At 41.7% G+C, this 23570-nt stretch overlaps 1 protein-coding gene across 5 annotated transcripts in view; it reads right to left on the minus strand.

The window, feature by feature from the left end:
* DNAAF11 (dynein axonemal assembly factor 11) overlaps positions 1 to 23570 on the minus strand; it is a 75135-nt gene that overhangs the window by 46680 nt on the left and 4885 nt on the right. For 4 of the 5 annotated variants that reach the window (XR_012378351.1, XM_073893219.1, XM_073893218.1 and 1 more), the window contains exons 2-5: positions 18891 to 19058; positions 14862 to 14939; positions 7742 to 7914; positions 5368 to 5570 (exon numbers count right to left, since the gene is read on the minus strand). Coding sequence is in view for 4 of the 5 variants with exons in the window: in XM_073893219.1 (XP_073749320.1) it covers positions 5368 to 5570; positions 7742 to 7914; positions 14862 to 14939; positions 18891 to 19058 (622 nt within the window). In the remaining variant the exon portion in view is untranslated. The remainder of the gene's footprint in view (positions 1 to 5367; positions 5571 to 7741; positions 7915 to 14861; positions 14940 to 18890; positions 19059 to 23570) is intronic. The other variant, XM_073893217.1, reaches the window with a different exon arrangement.

The following is a 23570-nucleotide window of genomic DNA, read 5'->3' on the forward strand; positions in this document are numbered from 1 at the left end:
ATTTTGCAAGAGGTTCTGATGGTCAAACTCAGGAACCACTGGGCCTTCCCAATCAGCCCACCTCCATTCTGGCACTCCTCAGTTCCATCCTCCACACTGCTCCCAGGGGAATCTTTCCAACAGGCAACTTAGATCAGATTATGTCCAGGTTCTTTAATGATCCTCTAGCTCCAGAATTCTCTAGTGAGCTATATGAGATCTTCCATGGTATGGTCTTTTATGGATAACTTCTGATGTCATAGCTTTAGATGGTAACAGTGCTGTGTTCTCTTTTTTATTCATGTTTTGTGGATTGTCAGAGAGTTAAATGATGTCTCTATATGACATCAAATGGGCATAAGGGTTATCTGACATTCATTCAGTGGATTCAAGAAATATTTATTGAGCATCTTCTGTGTGCCAGGCACAGACAATGACACTATTTTCAGGAGATGCTATTCTAGCAGAGGAAAAATGACAGCATTCAAACAGTAAACACTGGGAGCTTCTCTCCCCACAGCTCTCCCTGCAACATACACTCTCTTTCAAAATGACGTTACATGAAAAAAATCCACGTGAAGCCTCCAGCACCAAGTATGGCAAATGGTAGGTACTCATTAAATGGTACATTTTATTGATGGTACAGAAATGAGATGACACCAAAGGCTCATTTAGTTGACCTTCAAATAAGATGCTTTTTGAAGGGATGGACCAAAAACACTAGAATGTGAAATTTAAACAGTATAAACAGAACACAGAGTAAGATTCTGCTTACACTTTGTTACATATTGCAAAATGTAACTAGATAGTTTAATAAGCAAAATCATGCAAATTGCTGAAAACGAATGTTTTGCCATATAGCTACAGGTCTTTATGGTGTTGAAAAGGCAATCTATTAAGGGGATCTATACTATTCTCCAACATTCTAGGTAATCATCACTGAAATAATTGGTTCCATTTTCAGTTAAAAGAATTTGTTTTTGCTGGAAAGTGACTAGTTGGTTCACTTTTATCTTTTGCAATGTAAAAAAAGTAATAATAAACATAAAAATAATTGCACTTCAGAAAAACTATAGAAATATCAGCTAAATAACTTAAGTCTCCGAAAGCAAAATGCATGTAAATGCACACAGCTGGGTGATGAAGCAGACTGAGCTCATTAGGATATGAACAAACAATATGCTCTTCAGCCACTTCCTTCAAAGCTGTGCTCTCAGAACTCTCTTCCCGCTCGTGAGCACATCCCACAGCCCGACAGTCCCAAAAATAGTCCCATCTCAGCTAAAGGTATTAAAGGCCTCCAGTTCAAATAAAACTTCACTTACATCCAAACTGAAGCCCTACCCCTCCCTTTCCAAACCCTCCTCCCCTCTCCCAATTCATGACTGGGCTCTGCGTGGGGAGAGGGGATGGGCTACTCCAACCTCTCATTGCTCATCTACTCCTTCCCTCTGTTTCTCACCTCACTGGCTTTTTCAGGTCCCCCTGACTTCAGAAGTTTGGGCCTGGGACAATGGATGGGGACAAGGAAGCAAACACCTTCTGAGACAGATGCTCTTAGACCTTGGCTTCTGGCTCCCTCTCTAGGGCTAATGCCCAGTTACTGGCTTTCTCTTGTGAGCACATTTATTGGTTCTTAGAGATATTGCAATAGCCTTCCAAGTCCATTGTTCTCTGTCAGACTGATCAACATACTACCCAGCTGGTTGTGTGTGACAACTCCTCAGCTTCTGCCACTGACAATCCACCCCATGGTCTCTTATTGCCACCACTCTCTTGGGCAGTAGCCCTTCAAAGACAGCTCAAGTGCAGTTCCTTCTACCATACGTACTTGGCCCATGGGATATTCACAAACCCTTGCCATGACAGATGCTTGAAGTATAAGCCGATTCCATTAATGCCCACTTTCCTGACCCTTCTGCTCTAGGCTATTCCAGGACACATCTCATCTCTTCAATTCTCAAGACTGGAAGCAGGCTTCGGATCTAGTCAAGGGATGAGATGCTTGTCTCCCCTTCTTGCAGCCCTGGCATCTTTATGGTATTTCTTCTTGCAGTCTTGAAAGGGGAGTAGCGCCCTACTCCTCTCTAAGTCAATGATTCACTATCTCGATGACCTTCCTCCAGAATGTCTGGGTTTCTGTTCAAATAGGTGAAATGTAGTCAGAGGAGCAATGGCTGCAGGACCAGCCAGTCAGTCCTGGGGGAAGCAAGTAAGCACCTGCAAAAAACCCAACTGTATGCTTCTACTCAATGCAAGCAACAGATAATTTTAAACATTTGTAAATGTGTATAAGCCAAGAAGAAGAAATTATCCCCAACACAACTTATGTGCCTATTATAACTTTGATGCAAAACATTGGGGAAAGTACAATGAAAAAAGAATATTACAGCATAAACTCACTTACGAACACAGGTTTAAAAATTATAAATAAAATATTAGCAAAATGAATGCAGAAATCTATTAAAAATATGCCATGGACAAAGTGAATCTATTCTGGAAATTCAAGGATGGCTTAATATTGGAAAATCTATTCATGTGACTTAACACATTAATAGACACACATGGCTATCTCAATAGATGCAAAAAAAGCATTTCATAAGATCCAGTATCTGTGATGATAAAAGCTCTTCATCAACTTGGAATCAAAGGAAACCTGCTTAGCTCTACCTAAAACCCCACAGCAAACACCTTAGATTGGAAACATTCTTCACACAGTCAGGGCTATAGGCAGACCGTCACTCTTACTGCGGCTACCCCACTCTATACTGGAGGCCTTAGCAGGCACCATAAAGAAAATAAAAAAACAGAGGCATAAGGATTGGAACATTTTTTAAAGTTGCCGTTTATAAAAAAAAATGTGTTCTTCTATATAGAAAACACAGGATCATCTATAGACTAACACCACATCTTTTTAAAAAGGTCAGCAAGATTGCCTAATACTATATCAGAATACAGAAATCATTTGTCTCTTTATACAACAGCAAGAACCAATTATAAGAGTATTTTAAAAATCCCATTCTACAAGATACTTAGAAATAATCTAATAAAAGATGGTGTAAAACCTCTATGGAGAAAATTACAAAACCTTATTGAAGGACTCAGAAGAAGGTCTAAATAAATAGAGAAAGCTATTCCAAAGTTCAGCAGGGAAAAAATCAAAGTCACGAAGACGTCAACTTTCCCCTAATTAACATATAAATTAAATGCAATTTCAATCAAAATTACACGAGGGATTTTTAGGGAATTTGAATAGCAGATTCTAAACTTCTTACAGAAAAGTAAAGAGCTAAGAACAGCTGAGATCAGTTTGAAAAATGGGAATACCTCCTACCAAATATCAAGATTTACCATAAATCTCCAGATATTAAAACCATGTGAAGGTGCATCCGTGAAGCAGTCTAGGGAGCCCGGAAATGGACCCATGAGTACACAAGGAGAGAGTACATGGTAAGGGTGGTGTCACAGATCAGAATAATAGCATCTTACTAATGGTGCGGACAATTGGCTACCCATACAGGAAATGACTGGTAACCCACCCCACACTGTAGTCAAAGGTTAATTCCCTATAGACAGATACGACACTGGAATAATGAAAAATGTCATAAATGCGCCCCCCAAAAAACACAAAAATAAACTTAACTACATTACTATATTTTTGAATTCTATAAAGCTAAAGCACTTATAACAATTAAAGATAAGTCAAAGGCTGGAAGAAGATATTTGCAAGGTACATAACTGCTAAAGAATTTGCACCTAGAATACAAAAGAACTATAAATCAATAAGGAAAAAAAACCTTATAACTTACTTAAAAAAGGCAGAGGACCTGAAGAGAAGAAATATGAATAGCCAATAAAAATAGAAGCAGACATCTAAGTTACGGATACTCACTAGTAATTCTAGGAATGCAAATTAAATAAAATATTAGGTGGTATTTAACAACCAACATGATTGGCCCATGTTTTAAAATATCATACTATCTAGTGTTGGCAAGGATTAGGAACTCTTCTATACTGTTGATATAGGAGTATAAATTAATGCTGTTCAAAAAATTGGGCAATGAATATAAAGTGGAAAAAAACGTTCCTAATTAATGATGTGGCAATGTCTCTGCTGAACACTCTAGAGAAACTTTCATACCTGCATGAGGAGGCATGTGCAACATTGTCCAAAGAAAATGAAAGCAGGGAAACAATCTAAATGACCATCCAATGAGGGATGGCTGCGCCAGGGCTGATCTCCAGCTGGCAACCACCAGGAGGGCCATGCAGGCTGTGAGAGCTGGTGCACATCCTGATCCGTCAGGGCCAATGAGTCACCAGCTGTTAGATATTTTGAACATCATCTCTGGGATAAATTGTGATTTAGTCACCCAATGGAATGTTATTCCCCAGTTAGAATGAATGAACTAGCTCTACCTGTCTTTATATGTAAAAATCTCAAAAACATAACGTTGAATGGAAAGCAAAGTTGTAGAAAGACATCGTTTGTGAGAAAAAAAAGATACAGCCACTCTTGTTCTAGGAGGCATAATTTCATCATAAATATATTTCAAATGTATATATGGATGGGATCACATATACCAAATATGCACTTAACTTTTAGGATGGCGGACCCACTGAAGATGAAAGGAGAATGGGACAGACTCTCAGGGATATTTTATTTCTTATTTTTAAAAAGATCCAAAGCAAAGATGCAAATTATTGATACTTATTAAATCCAGGTAGAACTATAGTGTCTACTGATTTTTAAAACATTTGTGTATGTCTCAAATATTTTATAATTATTATTTTCTAAGATTAAGAGATTCTCTTTTCAAAATATTTAAAGCTTTCACTGTATGGAATCAAATCAACTGACTATAGCTGCAATTCACTTAAACAAGCTTGAAAAATTCATGCTTGTATAAAAGACCAATTTAGAGGCTTATTAATCACATTAAAATGTATTCATTATATAATTCACAAAACAGAATATTTTATGATGTAATCAAAATTATTTGGCTTATAATAATGTGATTTACATTTAACTTTTCTAAAATATCTCCACTATTTTAAATCAAAGTACACATGTCAATTCATCTTTCCTGTGCATCTTATAGAGATTTGTCTGAGCATAATTTTAGATGCAAATTAAATTTGCTAGCTTGGAAAGGCATTTTTTTCCTAAGGGAGGAAAGCCTCAGAGAATTGACCCAAACAATGAGACATTCCTACTCTTTCCTCCAAAATTCACATCACAATTTATTCTTCAAATTAACCATCTGAAATATGATACCGCGAACACTTTGGGAAGTGAAAATAGTTTGCTGCTTTTAACCAAAATTGAGTAGAAAGTAAGCTCTCGTAATTTGGTTGTGCGTAGAGTAGCCCCTGATGTCTGCGTACCTCCATCCTTCAAAGCCTGGGTAACTTCTCCCCTTGGCTTCATTTCCCTCCTCTTCTCGCAGGTTCCTCTGAGCCTCTTCCTTGTCTTTGGCTCGTCTGAGGCAGTAAGCTCTCTCTTGCTCTCCGATTTGTTGTTCAATTACTGGAAAATTCTGCAATGCCTGAATCCTTTCTGATCGCTCTATTTCCTTACCGTCCAACCACTTGAATAAAAAAACAACCAACATGGTGCAATTATTCAAAAGTCACAATTTGAATCAGCCCCAAGTTGACTTTGATTGGAATATTGTGAATTTAGAAACAATATGCACCATAGTGATGCGGAATTAAAAGCAAAGTAATTAATGGGAAACATCAGGAACTTTGATCAAAATCATTTATTTAATACAATTAACAGAGTTACAAGGTATCTTTACTGGTAAAAAAAATAAGTAGGTCTTCTGTTGAAACTAATTATTAATGACAAGCTCTCAAAATATATTGATTTTATAACTGTTCACTATATGAAGAACGTCAAAGCCTCAAGTCAAACCACAGCTCCAAAGTGTAACAATGACACTTTGCAAATGCTCTTTACAAAAAAGGGCCTTGTACGTTACACAAAGTTGGGCTCTAGTACAAATGGGCACATGTTCTACCTTCAACAAAAAGATGCACACACTACACTGTTAACTGTTACAGTCATTGTTTATATCTGGTGTTTTTATGGTGATTTTCCAAGCTGAAATATTAAAATAATTATCTGGATGGGCCCAGTGTAATCACAAGCATCCTTATAAGGGAAAGAAGAAGGCGGACGTATCAGGGTCAGAGTCAGGGAGAGATTAGAAGATGCTACTGTTGGCTTTGTAGACAAAGGTAGCGGCTATAAGCTCAAAAAAGCAGGCGCTTTTAGAAGCTCAAAATGGGAAACGAATTCTCCCCTGAGGGCAGCAGAAGGAACACAGCCCTGCCAACACCTTAATTTTAGACTTCTCACTCCAGAACGGTAAGAGCACAAATTTGTGTTGTTTTAAGTCACTATGTCTGTGGCAATTCGTTACCAAAACAATAGGAAACAACCACAAAAGGAAAACCACACAAAGGTTGGTTAAAATATAAATTTAAAAAATTACCAAGATCAGTAAAATTATAAATCAAAATTATAATGTGGATATTTGGAAAAATAATTTACAGTACGTTTTGGATATAAGGACTCATACGGGCTGCAGGTTTCCGGCACCTGGCCAACAGCTGTCACAGCTTCCAGCCTGAATGCACAGCAACAACAGGGGATCCAGCACCCATCCAGGGAAGTGGCTCATAGTGGTGTGCTACAGGATCCATTTCTGTGATATGCTGGTCCTTATCAGTTCAATGTTTCAGTACGTCATTGTATAATGATGATCAGCTTGGGTTATGCTTGAGCTAATTTATCATTTTATTCTAAATATGTATTCCAGATTCAATTACCTGAGTCACTCATTCTCTTAATCAAAAAAAAAAAATTACATTAGAAGAAATGTGTTCCATAAATCCAGCAATCTCGACTGTGCAGAACACAGCAGTCTAAAAACAAATGTCCTCTGAGAATAAAAGAAAATGCCTATCACGAAGCCAATGCATCCCTGCATTTTTTTTGCAGAAGCATGGGGCTGCACGCAGGTCTGAAACTCTGGGAATTACATGAAAATTTAACATTACTAGTTGAACATAATTGGGTATATGATTTCTCTAGAAACCATCTGTTTTTCCCCAGGTTTCAAAAACATTGAAGGGAGATAGAGCATAACAGGTTAACACATAGAGCAAAGGCTCTCAAATGAGGTCCCTGGACCGGGAGCATCAGTGCTATCTGAGAGTTTATTAGAAATGGATAATCCTGGGTGCCAACATCAGACCTGTGAATCCAAAACTCTGGGGTGTCGCCCAGCAAACACCACCCAAGAATTCCAAAGCATAGCAAAGTCTGAGAACCACTAACACAGAGAATGAGTTAAGAGAAAGCAATGAAAAGAATTTATAAAAGCACAGTAGTTTAAAGACAACGTAACACAAAGGTATCTAGCTGTCATCATCTCAAAAACTCTTTTAAGTTTTGGTTTGCCATTAGTAATGATGAGTGCCCTCCAAGACTATGATTCGTGTTCATCAAGTAACAGTTCAGCTAAGCTCTGTTGTGTTCTAAATGAGAAAGGAGAAAGGTATTGAATTTATTTTTCAAAAGTTTATTAAAGCTATTAAAATAACTTTAAAGTTTCAGTAAATCGAAGGATTAGTTCTGATTTTCTGGAATATTCCACACATTCCCTGACAATGCTGTGAATAAACAGGCATTATTGCAGTTGCTTGTTTTCATTTCTCTGAGATTTCTGCATCATTAAAATAAGCATACCTTTAGTTGTTGAAGAGTCGCCACCACGAACTGCCTGTAACCATCAAAGTCAGCACATGGGTTACCCATGAGAAACAGCTCCTTCAGGTGGATATTGTGCTGAAGGGTTTTAATGCTGCTCAGCTCTCCAATGAAATTTACGGTCAGGTCGAGTTTTGTCAGCCCTTCACATCCTGTTGAAAGAAGTAAAAAGAAAATAAAGCAAAAAAAAAAAAAACACACTGGTAATGAAATGTGTGTAACAGCTCATAGCAGGAACAATAACTACAACATTTTTAAGTATGCTGATTAATTGCCTGGCTTACCAAGAAGTGGGTTTTCAGAAATACCAACTCAAAGGTTTAGCCCTGACTCGCTTCTCTATGAGCATTTCCCCTTCACCCCTCCAGCCGGGGAAAAATCACTTTCCCTGTCCATATCTGCAAGCCCTGGGCTGGGTAACGTACGGATTTGGTCACTATGCGCTGCTAAGGGTGGACACGACACCAAAACAAAGCTCCTCTAGAGAGGACACCTGCAATCTGTTCTGAGAATTTTGTCAGGTAGGTAGGACACATCTTGCCATGAAGGGTGATGGCGGGAGGGGTCCCCAAAAGGAAAGGCAGTTTGTAAAACCCAGGCATCGGAGTTAATATTTACAAAGTCACACCGAAGAGACAGAATGACTCCAAGACCGCCAAGGACTGCACTGGAGGTACCAGCAAATATTAAGAGTTGGGTCCTCAGAGGAGTAATAGAAAAAGGGTGAGTCACGGATGCAAAGATGGTTTATAGAGATGGCTGGATGCTACAGAAATTTCAATCAACTCCCTTCACTCACGTCCCATGGGAACTTGCTAGTTAGGAATGCAGACTTTAGAGTTAGGCAGATAGGAGTTCAAGTTCTGTCTTGGCCACATCCTTGCTATGTGATGTTGGATAAGTTATGAGCCTCCGCCTTTGCCTCTGTGGTATTATAAGAGCATTGGTACCCAATCAGGGGTTGCTGTGAGGACAATATAAGATGATTCATGTCAGGTACTTAGCACAGTACCTGCCACCTAGAGAGCTTCAGTAAACACTAGCTAGGATGAGAAATAACCCAATAAGCACTCTTAGGGTTATGTTGAACAATGTGCTTATGGGGGAAGAAGGATGCTTGCTCTCCTGTGAGCAGAGAGTTTGCAGTTCCTTGCTGTGGACTTAGGAAGAGTTGACCTGGTTCATACAGCAGCCTCTGTGGGCTAGGTTCAGTAGAAGGCTGTCCCCCCTGTGGCTGGTTCATGCTTGTTGGATCAACCTGGCAGATTTTGTGGCCATTAATACCTAGAGAGCCATTTCCGGCTGAAAACCCAGCCCTACCTTGTTGTACCCTCATTGCTTCAAACATCTACCTGCTCCAGCCCTCCCCTATGCTTCCTGATTATATCTTGCTTTTCTGTTGTTTCGTGGCTATATAACTTAGGGCAAGCTTTGGTTCCTGATATAGTAACCTCACCAGTATGATTTGATTCAGCTGGGTTCATAGCTCTGCAACCGTGTCACCTTTGGCAAGGTTCTTCTCATTGCTGAAGGCTATATGTTGGAACGAGCTTCATTAAATGCTAGTGTTCTCTCTTCCTTACCCTTTCTTGATGTTAGCATCTGACTCTGTCATGTCCAGAATTCCAAGTTTTCCTCCAATATAATCATATCCCAAACCAGAATCTTCCAAATAAGATAGTTCTACCTTAGTGCTTCCAAATGTAGGGTGTCACCCTAGAGTCATCCCTCCATGCGTTCATTCATTCATTCATTCATTCATCCAGGAGTTCACGGGTACCTGCTATGACCAAGTTACTGAGCCAGGTCTTCAGGATAAAGTGGTTAAAAAAAATCCATGGCTTTTCACCTCAAGCTTATGTCTAATAATGGAGAAAGGAGAGAAAAGATATGCATTCTAGGGAAAAAAAATTCTTGGGGCAAAGAAGTGAATCTGAAGAAGCAGGCAGAACCAGAAGTAGGCAATGCCCATTGTTATATTATAAGCCAGCCTAAATCGATATGTACTGGTTCTTTCTCCATCCCCAGTCATTGTTCAGCCCATTGGTTTTGGCTTCCATCCTCAATATTCTACTAGATTTGCTCCTCTAAAGGTGATGAGAGAGACCTTCATGTTGACAAATCTAACAGACCTTCTCAACCCATTATGTCACTAAACAGTCGGCACATTTGGCATGATTGACCATAAATTCTTTTTAAGTTCTTGTTTTAATTTCAGTTAACAGTGTTATATTAGTTCCAGGTGTATAATATAGTGATTCAACAATTCCATATATCACCTGTTGCTCATCATGTCAAGTGCACTTCTTAACTGACCATGAATCCTCTCCGAAATGTCTCAATTGTCTCGGAAACAATGATACTACTCTCTCCTTCTTCACTTTTATAATGCAGCTTATTACTCCTGGTCCCTTTTATAGACTTTTCCACTCCATCAATGGTAAGGAAGGAAGGACAAAAGGAAGAAAAATGTGACATTTGAAAGACTCCAACATGTTCAAAAATCTATATAATTTTTATTTTGCTGTAATTTTGTTGATGAAGGACCCTCCAAATATTCATTATATTTTCCAAAATGATAAATCTTAATTGTCCTACTTGGCCTACCCAAAAGAAAGTAAAGCACATCTGCCATCCTAATGAACAATTCTTGCTGAACTAGCCAGGCTTGAGAAAGCCTCTCTCTGGAGTTAGGCACTCCTACCTTCAACCGAGTCCCACTGTCCATCTGTTCTTCGAAGGTCCACCTCGATGGCTCATGGGGGTGAGAAGGTCATTAAAATTGACAACATTGATTTCCCAAGGGGGGAACCTCACACTATTAGAAACCCCACCTCTCCTTCCAGGTTAGAGTGAGTCAGGAATAGGGCTGGAAAACGAAGGCAATTTATTAGATCCCAGTGAATCCAAAACAGAGGGGGGAAAAGGTATGCTAGCTAGCTTTTGCCATCCAGCAAAACATAAAAATAAACAAGCAAAAGTCCATCTTATGCTTAAAATGATATTGACATTAACTCAAGTAGGTGGGCTGAGGGATGTATATCTGTCTTCCTCCTCTCACCTCAAACCTTTAAAATTAAACAGAGTACATATTTACCAGCCGATATGATGCATCCTCCCTCCCTACTGCCCATCCCCCAGACATATCCTCAAACTACTCTGCACCCAGTGCCTCCCTCAGAGGTGGAAGGTGGCGCTCTCAAGAAGTGCCCAGGTAGAGGTCAGCAGAGGGCTGTGGACTACAGTTCCCAAAGCTCAAAAAGACAATAGTGGTGATGCTGCCCTCTTGTGGCAGATGAGCAAAACATACAGAAAAACAACTCTCCGAGTCCTTCCAAGATCCTTTCTTAACAAAAACAAGCCCTGGACATGGCAACTGAGAGCGAGAGTTTTAATTACTTCTCTGACATTACGGATTGACATTTTACTATCACAAAACATGCATGCAGAGTAACTTTTGTTATGCCACTTGTTAACAGGAGACTGCGCGACGGGGCTGTAGAGTGTGGCAGCTGGAGGAACGGGATGACTCCACCTCTAATGCAGAAAAATGCCCACGATGAGAAGAATCTTCCCAGTTCCAGCACTGAGGATGGCTTTGGCCCTTCGATTGTGATGGTATTTTGGGTTTTGAGGATGAAAATTCAGAACGTATGATGAATACTTATGTCTTTGTTGCTCTATAACCTTGAGAGTCACCAAAATACCCATTTCTACACTAGGAGGCAAACAGGCTAAAATCCATCGTACCCTAAGTAAAGTCCTCCTAATTTTAGCTATTGGCAGATGGGAGCGGCGTGGGGAGAGCAGCTCGCGCGCCTCTGCCCCGTGCCCCTGTACTCCGGAGTCAAGCCTGCCAGTCGCCATGCCCTGCTCACTCGCACAGAGACCCCAGTAGCCCTGCCAGCCCAGTGAGAGGCCGGATGTGGAAAGAGAACCTCACAAGCACAGAATGAGCCTGCGCCAGCCACCTAATCAGCCAAATCCGTCGTGATTATGAACAGACACCAAGTGTTACCAGGCATGTAAAAAAATAAAATAAAAGCGCAAAATAGAAGCCTGCAAAGTGAAACAGGAAACCTTCCAGAATGTAGAATAACAAGACAAAGAGGTTTAAGTAAAAGGAATACAGTGCAAGAGAAACGGAAGCTCAATCTAGTACTTTTAAAGAAGTTCTAGGGGAGATGAGAGGTGATGGGTATGTCTATTACCTTGACTGTGGCGATGGCTTTCACAGGGTATGCATATATCCAAACTCAACAAACTGTTTACATTAAATACGTGCAGGTTTTGTATATCAATTATATCTCAAGAAAGCTATTTTTTTAGCTTTCTTTAGAACACCATCAGAGAGCTGACAAGAAAATCCACAAAATGAAAAAAATGTATCTACAAATCATGTATCTGACCAGATTCTAGTATCCAAAATATATAAATAGGCTTTACAACTCAACAGTAAAATGACAAATAACCTAATTAGAAAATGGGCAAAGGTTCTAAATAAACATTTCTCCAAATAAGGTATACAGATGGCCAATAAGCACATAAAAAATGCCCAAGCTCATCAGTCATTAGGTAAACACAAATCAGAACCACGATGAGATACCACCTCACACCCATCAGGATGGCGCCTATAAAAACAAACACATAAATACAAATATAAAATAACAAGTGTTGGTGAGGATGTGGAGAAGTCGGAGCACTCAGAAACTGTTGGTGGGAATGTAAAATGGTACAACTACTTTGGAAAACAGTATGGCAGTTCCTTAAAACCTTAAACAGAGAGTTACTGCATGATCCAGCAATTCCATTCCCAGATGTATACTAAATTAATTGAAAACACATGTTTATGCAAAAACTTGTACATTAATGTTCACAGTAACTTTATTCATAACCAAAAAGTGGAAACAACCCAAACGCTCATCAGCTAACAAGCGGGCAAACGAAATGTTGTGCATCCACATAATGGAATGTTAGCCACAAAAGGGAAGGAAGTACCAATACGTGCCCCAGCGCAGATAAACCCTGAAAACATTATGCTACAGGCACAAAGGACCACATATTCTGCAATTCCATTTTCATTAAATGCTCAGAATGGGAAAATCTATGGACGCAAAGAGTAAATGAGGGGCCAAGGCAAGGAGTAAATGAGAAGTGGATGCCAACGGATACAGGGTTTTGTATGGGGTGATGGAATGTTCTGGAAGTGGATAGTGGTGAAGGGCAGGCACACAACCTTGTGAATATACTAAAAACCACTGACTTGTATATTTTAACATGGTGAGTTTTATGGTGTGAATTATATATCAATTACAAAATAAATGGTTCAAATATTTCAAGTAAGAGACATTTTGAGAAAAAAATACAATTTTCCACATTTACCTTATTTTATTTTTTACTGAGGTATAACTGACATACAGCATTATATTAGTTTCAGATATACAACATAGTGATTTGATGTCTGTATAGATTGTGAAATGATCACCATCAGAAGTCTAGTTAATATCCATCACCTTACAGAATTACAGAATTTTTTTCTTTATGATGAGAATTTTTAAGTTCCACTCTCTTAGCATTTTCAAATATGCAACAGAGCATTATTAGTTATAGTCACCATGCAGTGCCTTACATCCTCATGACTTATTTTATAGTTTTAAATTTTGTACCTTTTTTTCACTGTGCCTTTTTTTTTAATTTTACCTTTTGACTTCCTTCATCCATTTTGCCTGCACCCCCCAACCCCCACAACTGGCAACCACCAAATCTTCTATTCTATTTATCTCTGAGCTTGGTGTTTTGTTTTGCTTTTTATATTTCACATATAAGTGAGATCATATGGTATTTGTCTTTGTCTGACTTATTTCACTTAGCATAATGTCCTCAAGGTCCATCCATGTTGTCGTAAATGACAAGATTCCATTCTTTTTTATGGCTAAGTAATATTCCATTGTGTACCTGAGTACATGTGTGTGTCTATCACATTTTCTTTATCCCAAAAATACATTGGTTCCTTTTTTTGTGTGATAAATGTGAGATGTACTAGAGAAATTAAATGTAAAAAATACAATCATTAAAGCCAGAATATAGAATATATTTATATTCAGAAACTATAAAGAAAAAAATTGATAAAGTTGAGTATATTAAAATGTAAGACTTCTGAATAATACTAGTGTCATAATTGGAACAAAATAAAAGTAGTCGACTCAAGAGAAAATATCCATCCATACATAAAGGATTAACATCTGGAATGTATAAGAGCACATTTAAAAAAAAGAAAAAAGATAAATCAATAGAAAAATGACCAAAGAATATGAAGTAGTAATTCACATAATAAGAAATACAAATACTCAATAAAAATTGGAAGGGTTATATGGACTTTCAATAATCGTAAGTGAGATGCAAATTTAAAAAATTATTTGATAACAATGCCTTCCCATTTTTAAAAAAAGATTCCTTATAAAAAATATTAGTGAGCTTGTGTAAAAATGTGTACTCACATGGACTACCAGTACAAAAGTAAATTGATACAACCTTTTTGGTGAACAATTTGGCAATATTTTTCAGACGGTGCATATTTAAACCCGGGAATTCCATGTCTAAGTGTTTGTCCTATAAAAAAATGTACACATACACACGGTGCAATGTAAAAGAACCCTCATTGTGGCCATGCTTATTATGGCAAAATGCTGGAAACAACCCAAATGTCCATCTGCAGACAAACTGGGAGATAAATCAGTGTACCACCATTCTGGTAGAGAGTCCCCACATTTCCTGGATAGCAAAGAACAAGGTAATTTCATAGAAGAAATCAATTTTCAAAAGAATACGCATGTATGATCCCACTAATAGAAAGCAAATGAAACAAAACTACCTTCTATCCCTGGGAAGGAAGCTGTTTTAGGAGGGGATGATGTGGACTTCCATTTTCAAATTTATGTCCCTCGTTATTGTTTGAATTTTTATCACAATAATTAATAAACACAAGACTTAGGTAAAATGCTAACTTGAAAAGTGTGCCTATTGGTTAAGTGATACTGTTTAAATTTAGTTGTAAGTCTCAATTTTAATTCATAATAAAATATAAGAAGAAAATTCTTACCTTCCAAATTTTCAATTTTTTCGATGTTGTTTAAAGCTAAATTCAAATATTCAAGTCTCTTTAGTTTGCTAACATTTTCTGAAATATACAAAAATGTAATTAATTAACCTTCAAGATAAAAGCGATTTTTACATAATCTGCTGTGAAAATTATAATGGGAATCTAAGCATTAGTATGCTTATCAAAACCATGTTGCTTTTTCATGTCTATACCTGGACATTAGACATCCTTGGTTGCCAAATGCAGCCTCATTTCTTCCTCCGTCCTTCCTCATAGAACCCACGTCTGCTCTTGTCTCTAGCCAGCTCTAACTCCAGGGAGTTTGACTTAACCAAGCTGGGCCAGTGCGTAGCAATAACAGGTCCCTTGCTAAGGACAGCTCAGGAACCTAGGCTTCAGCCAACTAGCCCACGGCCATCTCCTAGCAGCTATGTGATGGAGGAGTGGACTTGCACATTAACTGTGCCCAGTCAGATGAGAGGCAAAGATCTGCATTCCATGCTGGGGGACTGCCTTTTTCTTTCTCCTGCTGGATGTGAAAAGGGAAGAAAGTGATATCCTGATTGCTACCCGAGTCATCCCACAGCCATGACGAAACTGGCTGTAGGATGGAGCCCACACTGGGACCGGTGGAGCAGAAAGAAGGAATCACCCAACCCTGGAGCCTGCGCTGTCTCTAGACTTAAAGTTGCATAAGCCACACTAAGTTGGGTTTTCCTTTACTTGAAATCAAGCTCACCCTGCTACACACAGGATTATCGATTTTAATAAATATGGAAGTTCAGAGAGGCAGAACAATAAGCATATATGAGTCAGAGAACTGCTGTAGGATGGGGACATTTAAAAATGCTAATATTAGCATAGCTAATATTGTCAAGGACTTATTATCTGCCATGTACTTTCCTAGGCATTTTCCATATATGATATCATTTCATCCTCGTAATAACCCTAAGAGGTAAAAATTACTGTTGGCTCCCTTTTATAAATAAGAACACCAATGTGCAGAGACTTAATCCACTTGTTCAAGATTAAATGGCGAAGCCAGGAAATTTGACTCCAGATCTTGGCACTAAATTGTTACACTGAAAGAACAGTCCTTTCTAAGAGGACATGAACATGGGGAACCCTGCCAGGGAATGTGCATGGAGGGGACTCCTCACTTAAATAATGCTCCTTCTGCCCATTTTCCATGGATATGAGGAAGATCAAACATGATGGCTTATGGTCATCATCACCCTTACGATCATTGCATTTCATTTAAAATTTAGAAAATACCATGTACTTGTTCATGTAGACCCAAGAATAACACCTCTGTGAGCCTCAGCTGACTCATTTTTTAAAATGAGGATTTTAGAATAAATTACTAACGTTTCTCTCAGCAATTAGATGATTTTAAGTAATACTGATGTTTCTAGAAGGTTCTCCAGGCAACATCTGAGCATTCAATAGTCAACAGATTTGTGGAGCTCTATGTGCCCAGGACTATGACCAACAGAGTGTGCAATCTGTATCCTGAACAAAAATACCTACATTTTTATGTTATTATCATTAAAATTGCCAGCCTACAATAAAAGACTTGTTCCTTCCCCACATTTGTTATATGTATAGCCCTCTAAATGTGAGAAGAGTCTTCTGGTAGGAAAAAAAAATTGTTTGGGATGGATTTCTTAAATTATCCCTCCAGCATAATGAGCCAAATTGGTCAGGGAAAAAACAAATGGTTCTACGGATAAAAATGTGCAGCGCCTCTTGGACAGCAGGAAGGGAGTCCGCAAAACCACGGTTCTAGCCCAAACCGTCCCGGAAGCAGTTCTCACCAGTTGCTACCACCGGACCCACAGACTTGTGGTGGACCAAAGCCATCCCCCAGCACAAGCGGTTCCGCTCTTACCTTTAGGCCTTGGGCTCACTGGGAAGCTGTTACAAATGCAGATTTGGGGAGCCCACCCCCACCGGTTCAGTCAGGAAGTCTGGGATGGGGCTAGAACCCCACTTTAACAAGACCCTGGAAGGTCCTCGACTCACACTTGGGTCAACGCTCAGCACAGTCTCGCCCCGAGCCCATCTGTATCTCCCAACGAGGACCAGAGCTTTAGGAGAGGCAACTGTTCTGCAAACTTCTACCTCAATGGCACCAGGGCAAGTGCGAATCCTAGAGAAATACTTTTGCTTGCTAAATAAGCGCCTACATTCCTATGGGTGGAGCAGCACTGAAAAATCCCATTATTAGGATTTAAAAGAGTGTTTAATTTAAGAATACTTTGGAAGCAAAAATTTAAGCTTTCTCACAGCTCTGAAAAGGCCTGAAATACTATGCTACTAATTAGTAATTGTGATGGACCCAGCTGTGGAGATTAAAATTTCGGGAACTCTTTTAGATCTGTACAATTAGGACGGCTCGTTAATGCCCCGCCCCGCACAAAAGCTGGTGGTTTTCTGTAACAGCCTTTTTAATTGAACAATGTGCCAGAGTTTCTAATTTCTGGTAAAGTGAAAGATGTTGAAAATAATTATCTGAAGAAATATAAAGAATTGTAATAAATCTTCAAAAAAGAAAAATAATGCAAAATCTAGGCTTTTTGCAACCCGAGGACCAATTTTCAAATATCCACCAAACCAGAGGCAACCACCTCAGCAGGGTTTCTCGCCCTCGGGGATACTAATGTTGTGGGCCCGGAGTCCTTTCTTGCGGGGCCGTCCCGTGCACTGCAGGATGGCTAGCGATGGCTCTGTGCCCTATACGTGGTAGTAGTGCTCCCCTGCCCTGCATGCACTTGTCACAACCAAAACTGTCTCCAGAGGTTGCCAAACACCCCTGTTGAGAACCACGGCACATCTCGAGGGCAAGTTCAAACAGAACCTAAAAGCCGACCTCTGGCTCTGGCACCACGGCCCACAGAGGTTGGCACTCCTTCTGCCTTGTGGACCCTAAGCATCCCTTTCCCCCCACCTCTGCCCCTACCTCCACGTGGCTAGCCTGGGTAAATGACAACGTCAACAGCAACCGTAGCAGCTAGCATCTGAGTGACTGTTTCACGCAGTCCCTGGCGTATACACGGCAAGACTAAGTGACCTGACCTAATTTCACACAATTTTCACTGGCTGAGGGAGGGACCAAGCCCATCAGGACCTGTGCCTCCTCTTGCCACTAAACTACAGGTTGCTCTTCTGAGTGTGGGGGGCGCTCCTGTTTCTGGGTGGCAGGACCCCCTCAGAGTGACTCCACAGGCCTCCCTTCTCTCTGCCACTTAACTCTTTCTTCCCCAGGGGATTGTGGGGCAGGCCCACCTAGCTGATGGATGAAGTGGGAGAAGGAACTGGGCATGGACAGTCCCCCCACCCCCCTGGCTGCTGGGGTCTCCCTGCCAGCAAAGAGTACGCACTCTCGTCCCCTACGCAAGGTCCACGTACTGCCCAGCCTGCATGAGACCAGGTGGACGGATGGAATTTGAGGGCAGTTTTAGGAAGCCCGCTTGGCCACAAGGCTAAGCCACCTTCTCCAAAAGGTTTTGTCAGTTATAATGCTGATGTTTTGATCTGTCAACTTCTCATTCCCATTACAAACTGGAGCAGTGAGCAGGGTGTAGTTGTGGAACCCCTCTGATAGCCAATACAGAGAATAATGCCTTGCACATCCACGTTCTCCATAACCAGGGCAGAATCAGCCACCCCAGGGAATCTGAGCGTTTGCTCAACTTGCACACAACCCTTTCAGTTCTATGGAGTGATGCAAAACTATGACGAACGCCTGGATTCTATTCTCCTTTCAAACAGACAAAACCAGGCTATAAATGAGCAGGTCAACAAGTATGCTCCCACCTTTAAGGGCCCCTTGCAATTCCTCGATGGCATCCGTGGGAGCCCCGGGAGAGGGTCCACGCACAGCTCCCAGGAGCCGGCCGTGTCTGTTTCCCCTGTATGACTCTTTTTCACCCATGTTGTCTTCCTCTAAGAATCACACTGCTCTCCCCAAAGTTCTCCCATTCAAAATGTCAAAGAAACCATGAGCACAAAATCCTGAAGACTTACCAATTTTTCCAATGAGGTTATTTTGAAGATAGAGGATTTTTAAATCCCGGCACCATTTGTCAATGTGTTCTAGCCTTTCTATTTCTTGCTGATGCAAGGAGAGTTCCTCCAGGGAAAAAATTACACAGTCATTGTGTTCAGCATTCCGTCTAATAAGATCTTCTGTGACTGAAAGAAAATTTGTTACATATTACATCTCCATCCCTGTGCTCATCATCAGGTTATTACATTACGAATGCATTGGTTTTTCTTCCCAGTTTGATGTCAGTCCTCCAGGCCCCAGCGATTTTCAAAAGGGAAGAGAACGGAGAGGTGCTGCCTCCTGCTGGTTGACACCGTGATGAGTCAGAGAGCTTTTTGTCTTTTTTTGCACAGGGTCTACCTACATTTTGCTGTCTGGATGGGGACAGAGTGGGAGGGTAATGACCGTGAGAATGTTGATACGGAATCCCATGGTGGTATGGGATTGAACTGGATGAGACTCACTAAATAGACCAAGACAGGGTGACTCAGACTGAGAGGCACGGTCTGGCTGCCAGAGGGTAAAACCAGGAAAGCACCTCCCACCATTTCCGTAAGGAAAGGTCCATTCATTCCACTGACATTTATCAGTTTTACTAAAGTTGAAGAGAAGTGAGAGGCGTACCCTAGATGTTGCCTTGTAATCTTACAAGGCAGCTACCCTGCGGTCTGTTTCTGGGAGGAAGAAAAGGAGTCGCTCACAGGAGGAGGGTGAGGAGAGTCCCTGGCCCGCTGACAGGAGTGCCCTGCAGCATGGGGGGCTGCTCTGTTACGGGGGCACCAAGGGGCTGGAGACAATGCCCTGGTCCAAGCCTGGAGCCAAGAGCAAGACAGGAATCCCCTTCATGAGACACACTCAAGGTAAAGACGTGATGACAATGGACAAATCGTTGTGTTTTCCAGTGCTATTAAAAACATCAATAATCCATTTTAATGTCCACATTTTAGGTGGACAGTGGAACGTTGCATGTCCAGCCTGAGAGATAATAAAGATTTATTTATTGCCGCTTACAAAGTGCCAGGCACTGTCCGAAATGCTTTGCGTGTGTTCACGTATGAGTATTTACCCTCGGCAGATGTCCTCATCTGCACAGAGAGTTTAAATAACTTGCCCAAGGTCTAGGTGGTAAGTGCCAGAGCCGGGTTGTGAGTGTAGGAGTCTGGCGTCGACCGTGGGCTGTTAGCCACCACGCTACGCCGCCCCAAACAGGAGCAAGGAAGAGCCTCGCAAGACATCTCAGGCCTCCTCAATGGTACAGGCTCCCCTAGCTGAGACAGAGTTCTGCACAGGCCCCTCGGCTGCCCTACTTCCATACCACATCCTGAAAGGGGATGTTGGCCTTTTTTTTTTTCTTTAAATTTTTTATTGTTATGTTAATCACCATACATTACATCATTAGTTTTTGACCTGGTGTTTCATGATTCATTGTTTGTGCATAACACCCAGTGCTCCACGCAGAAAGTGCCCTCTTTAATACCCATCACCAGGCTAACCCATCCCCCCACCCCCGTCCCCTCTAGAACCCTCAGTTTGTTTTTCAGAGTCCATCGTCTCTCATGGTTCGTCTCCCCCTCCGATTTCCCCCCCTTCATTTTTCCCCTCCTGCTATCTTTTTTTTTTTTTCTTAACATATATTGCATTATTTGTTTCAGAGGTACAGATCTGTGACTCAACAGTCTTGCACAATTCACAGCGCTCACCAGCGCACATACCCTCCCCAATGTCTATCACCCAGCCACCCCATCCCTCCCACCCCCCACCACTCCAGCGACCCTCAGTTTGTTTCCTGAGATTAAGAATTCCTCGTATCAGTGAGGTCATAGGATACATGTCTTTCTCTGATTGACTTATTTCACTCAGCATAACACCCTCCAGGAGTTGGCCTTTTTAAAAAAATGTGAAAACAGGTTCGAACTCGATCAGTTGTGTGCAGTTAGCTGAACCCCTGCTATTTCTGGTAGAAGGAGGTGGGGTTGCTTGCCATGACAGTTGTTTGGAAGAAAGACAAGGGAAATGTAAATGTCCAGAGATTAAAATACTGTACCTGGGGAATTTCCCTGCTGTTCTAAGCTTTGGCTCAACTGGCCAGGCAGAGCTGGCTGCAAGACAGGTCCTGGGGAGGGTCAGGCCAAAGAGGCAGCAGGGAAGGGGGCTACTAGGGCAGCCCCTGCCAGCCCCAGCTCACCGGGGTCCCTGCCGCTGACAGCTTTCTGCCGTCTCTGGAGGCCACAGCTAGTAGGCAAGCCGATGGAAGCAGAAAAGGACTTTCCAAAAACCAAGCCTGGTTTGGGCATTAAAACTACTCTCCACACATCCCACTACCGAAGTTGGTTCTAACAGCTAAAATCAACTGATAATGAATATATGGGTGCAGCCAAGTTGAGGACACGGCGAAGCTGCTGTGTAAAGTCAAATGTATCAGCTGTCTCTGTAAGCAGCTCCAAGAATTCTCTTTGTAAGGATGCAACAGGGATCGAGGTGTTGGGATGACACAACCAATGTCGTTTCAGCTACCCTAATGAAATGTGGGAATTATTCACTACCATGAATAAGACCCTCAGTGACCAGTGGGGTATGTGTAACTTGAACTATATCAATCCATGGAGCGGGGGGCTGGGTTTTGGAGGCCTTGCTGCCATCAGACCTACAGTCAAAGGGACCAGGAGGATGTGCCCATCCAGGGCCCATGCCCTTCCCTCCAGAGCCTGTCCCAGGCAGAACACTAGAATTCTCTGCCCAAGGGGCCCCAAGCCTGCCTCTAAGCCCTACCCTGGCCACTTCTCCAGGTTCATTCCCGAAGACACCCCTATCCCCTGGAGTGTCCAAGGAGCAGCTCTTTTCTGGAGATGCGAATAGATATGTAGGCTGGAGTATGCGCCACACACAGGGCCTGAGGGACAAGGATGGAGCCAGGGACAGGAAGAGAAGGGAGGGGTGGACCGGGGAGCCCGCTCTCGCCAGACGTCCTCCTCCTCCCCAGCGCTGGCACAGAACCCGAGGAGCTTGAGAAACATCTTAAATGTAGCCTTCTGGGTTGTTATACTCTTGTCGAGAGAGGAAAATGAATTTTATCTGGCAGTTCGATTATAACTTGACACATGAGCGTCCATTATATTCTTTCCGTGGGTCACCCTGGAAGGCTTAGTGGAACATTCATGTTAAAGATATAAACCCAAGCTGGATCCCACAGTAGCTGTCATCTATAAGTATGGTGCAGTCCAATGTGGTCAGGGGAATTCTAAAAGTGTCTTGTTAAAGCACCATGGTGTCTGGTCTGGGATGGCTACGTCAGCATCTGCACAACCCACTGGCGCCGGCCTGGGCCTTGGAAACGCTAAAGGGATCACGGGCCACTCCAGCTCCGCAGCCTTAGAGGATTTTCCGATTTGTCGAACCCTAAAGACCCGCGGGTTCCTCTCCAGATACCAAATATCCTTCCCATGTTCTCTTGCTACACCTTTCTTAAAATTAAGAAACTCTTTTCACAATGCTATTTTCTGTGTGAACTTGATCACTTCCATGCAGTTGTCAACTCCTCCCTTTCAGAGGCAGGTAGATATTAGGAAGGAATTACGTCGATCTGAATCTCCTAACCACGAGAATTAAGATGATAAAAATCACTATCAGTTGAAAGGGATGGGGGTAGAGGAAACTCCCTTTGCACAAATAACTCATTTGTGCACACACACACACACACACACACACACAGGGGGTCTAAGGTTGATTCAGCACCATAGGGAAGCCTGTCCAACAGCAACGATTTTACGCAATTGGGATAGATGAAAAAATGGAGAATCACAGAGGAAGGCAGTACTGCAAAAGTCTGGGGCACCCAGCGGCCCTTTCCTGAGCTCTTCTATGGAAAGCAAACTGGGGCATGGCCCCCCATTTTATAGCACTCAGGAAACTGCTGTTATACAATGCTGGTCCACCTGCAATGGCAACCATCAGCGAAGAAACCAGAGTCCCCAAGAAGAAACGTGAAAGAGTATGTACGTGTTTGGGGATAACAGTGTTCCAACGCTTTTCAACAGGAAAGCATTTTGTAGTTTTACACTCTATGTCATTTAGACCAAACCCTCGTTTACTCCCAGGAGCATTGTTCACCTTTAGAAAGTCCTACTCCAAATAATACAGCACTGCAATGACAAGAAATCATTCCAGGGATTTAAAGCTGCTTTGGAAGCGTTAGGATGTCTACCCTAACCCTGTCTCCAGAGAGACAGTACTACCACGCCTACCACCCAGTGGTAGAAGAACATGCCCAGGTACTCTATGAAACACAGTGCTTTCGCTTCCTTATTTTGGAAAAATTGAAACAGCAAAATCTGGGACCCAGTGGGCTCTGAGAAGTGTCTCACCCACAGAGGGCGCTAGCCAAGACCTGCATGAGTGGAGCAGTAGGCACTGAGAAGAACGCGGACAGTTAAAACACAGATTCAGACTTATCTCACTAATGGAAAGCTGCCGAGGAATCCAAAGTTTTAACGAAGACTCACCGGCCAGCCTACGCTTCTTTTCAATGCCGTGGGATGACTGGGTTTTCAATAACTTGAGAGAATGTCAATAAAATGACTCTTTCGGGGTAGGGGTGAGGCGAAGGGCAGAAGGAGAAGGTTTCTGGAATACTGGCAGTTGTCAGGCCGTGTTTGTTTCTA

Source organism: Callorhinus ursinus, unplaced genomic scaffold (genome assembly GCF_003265705.2).
Source record: "Callorhinus ursinus isolate GAN/ISIS: 27379988/994484 unplaced genomic scaffold, GSC_fseal_2.0 scaffold5, whole genome shotgun sequence".
NCBI lineage: Eukaryota > Metazoa > Chordata > Mammalia > Carnivora > Otariidae > Callorhinus > Callorhinus ursinus.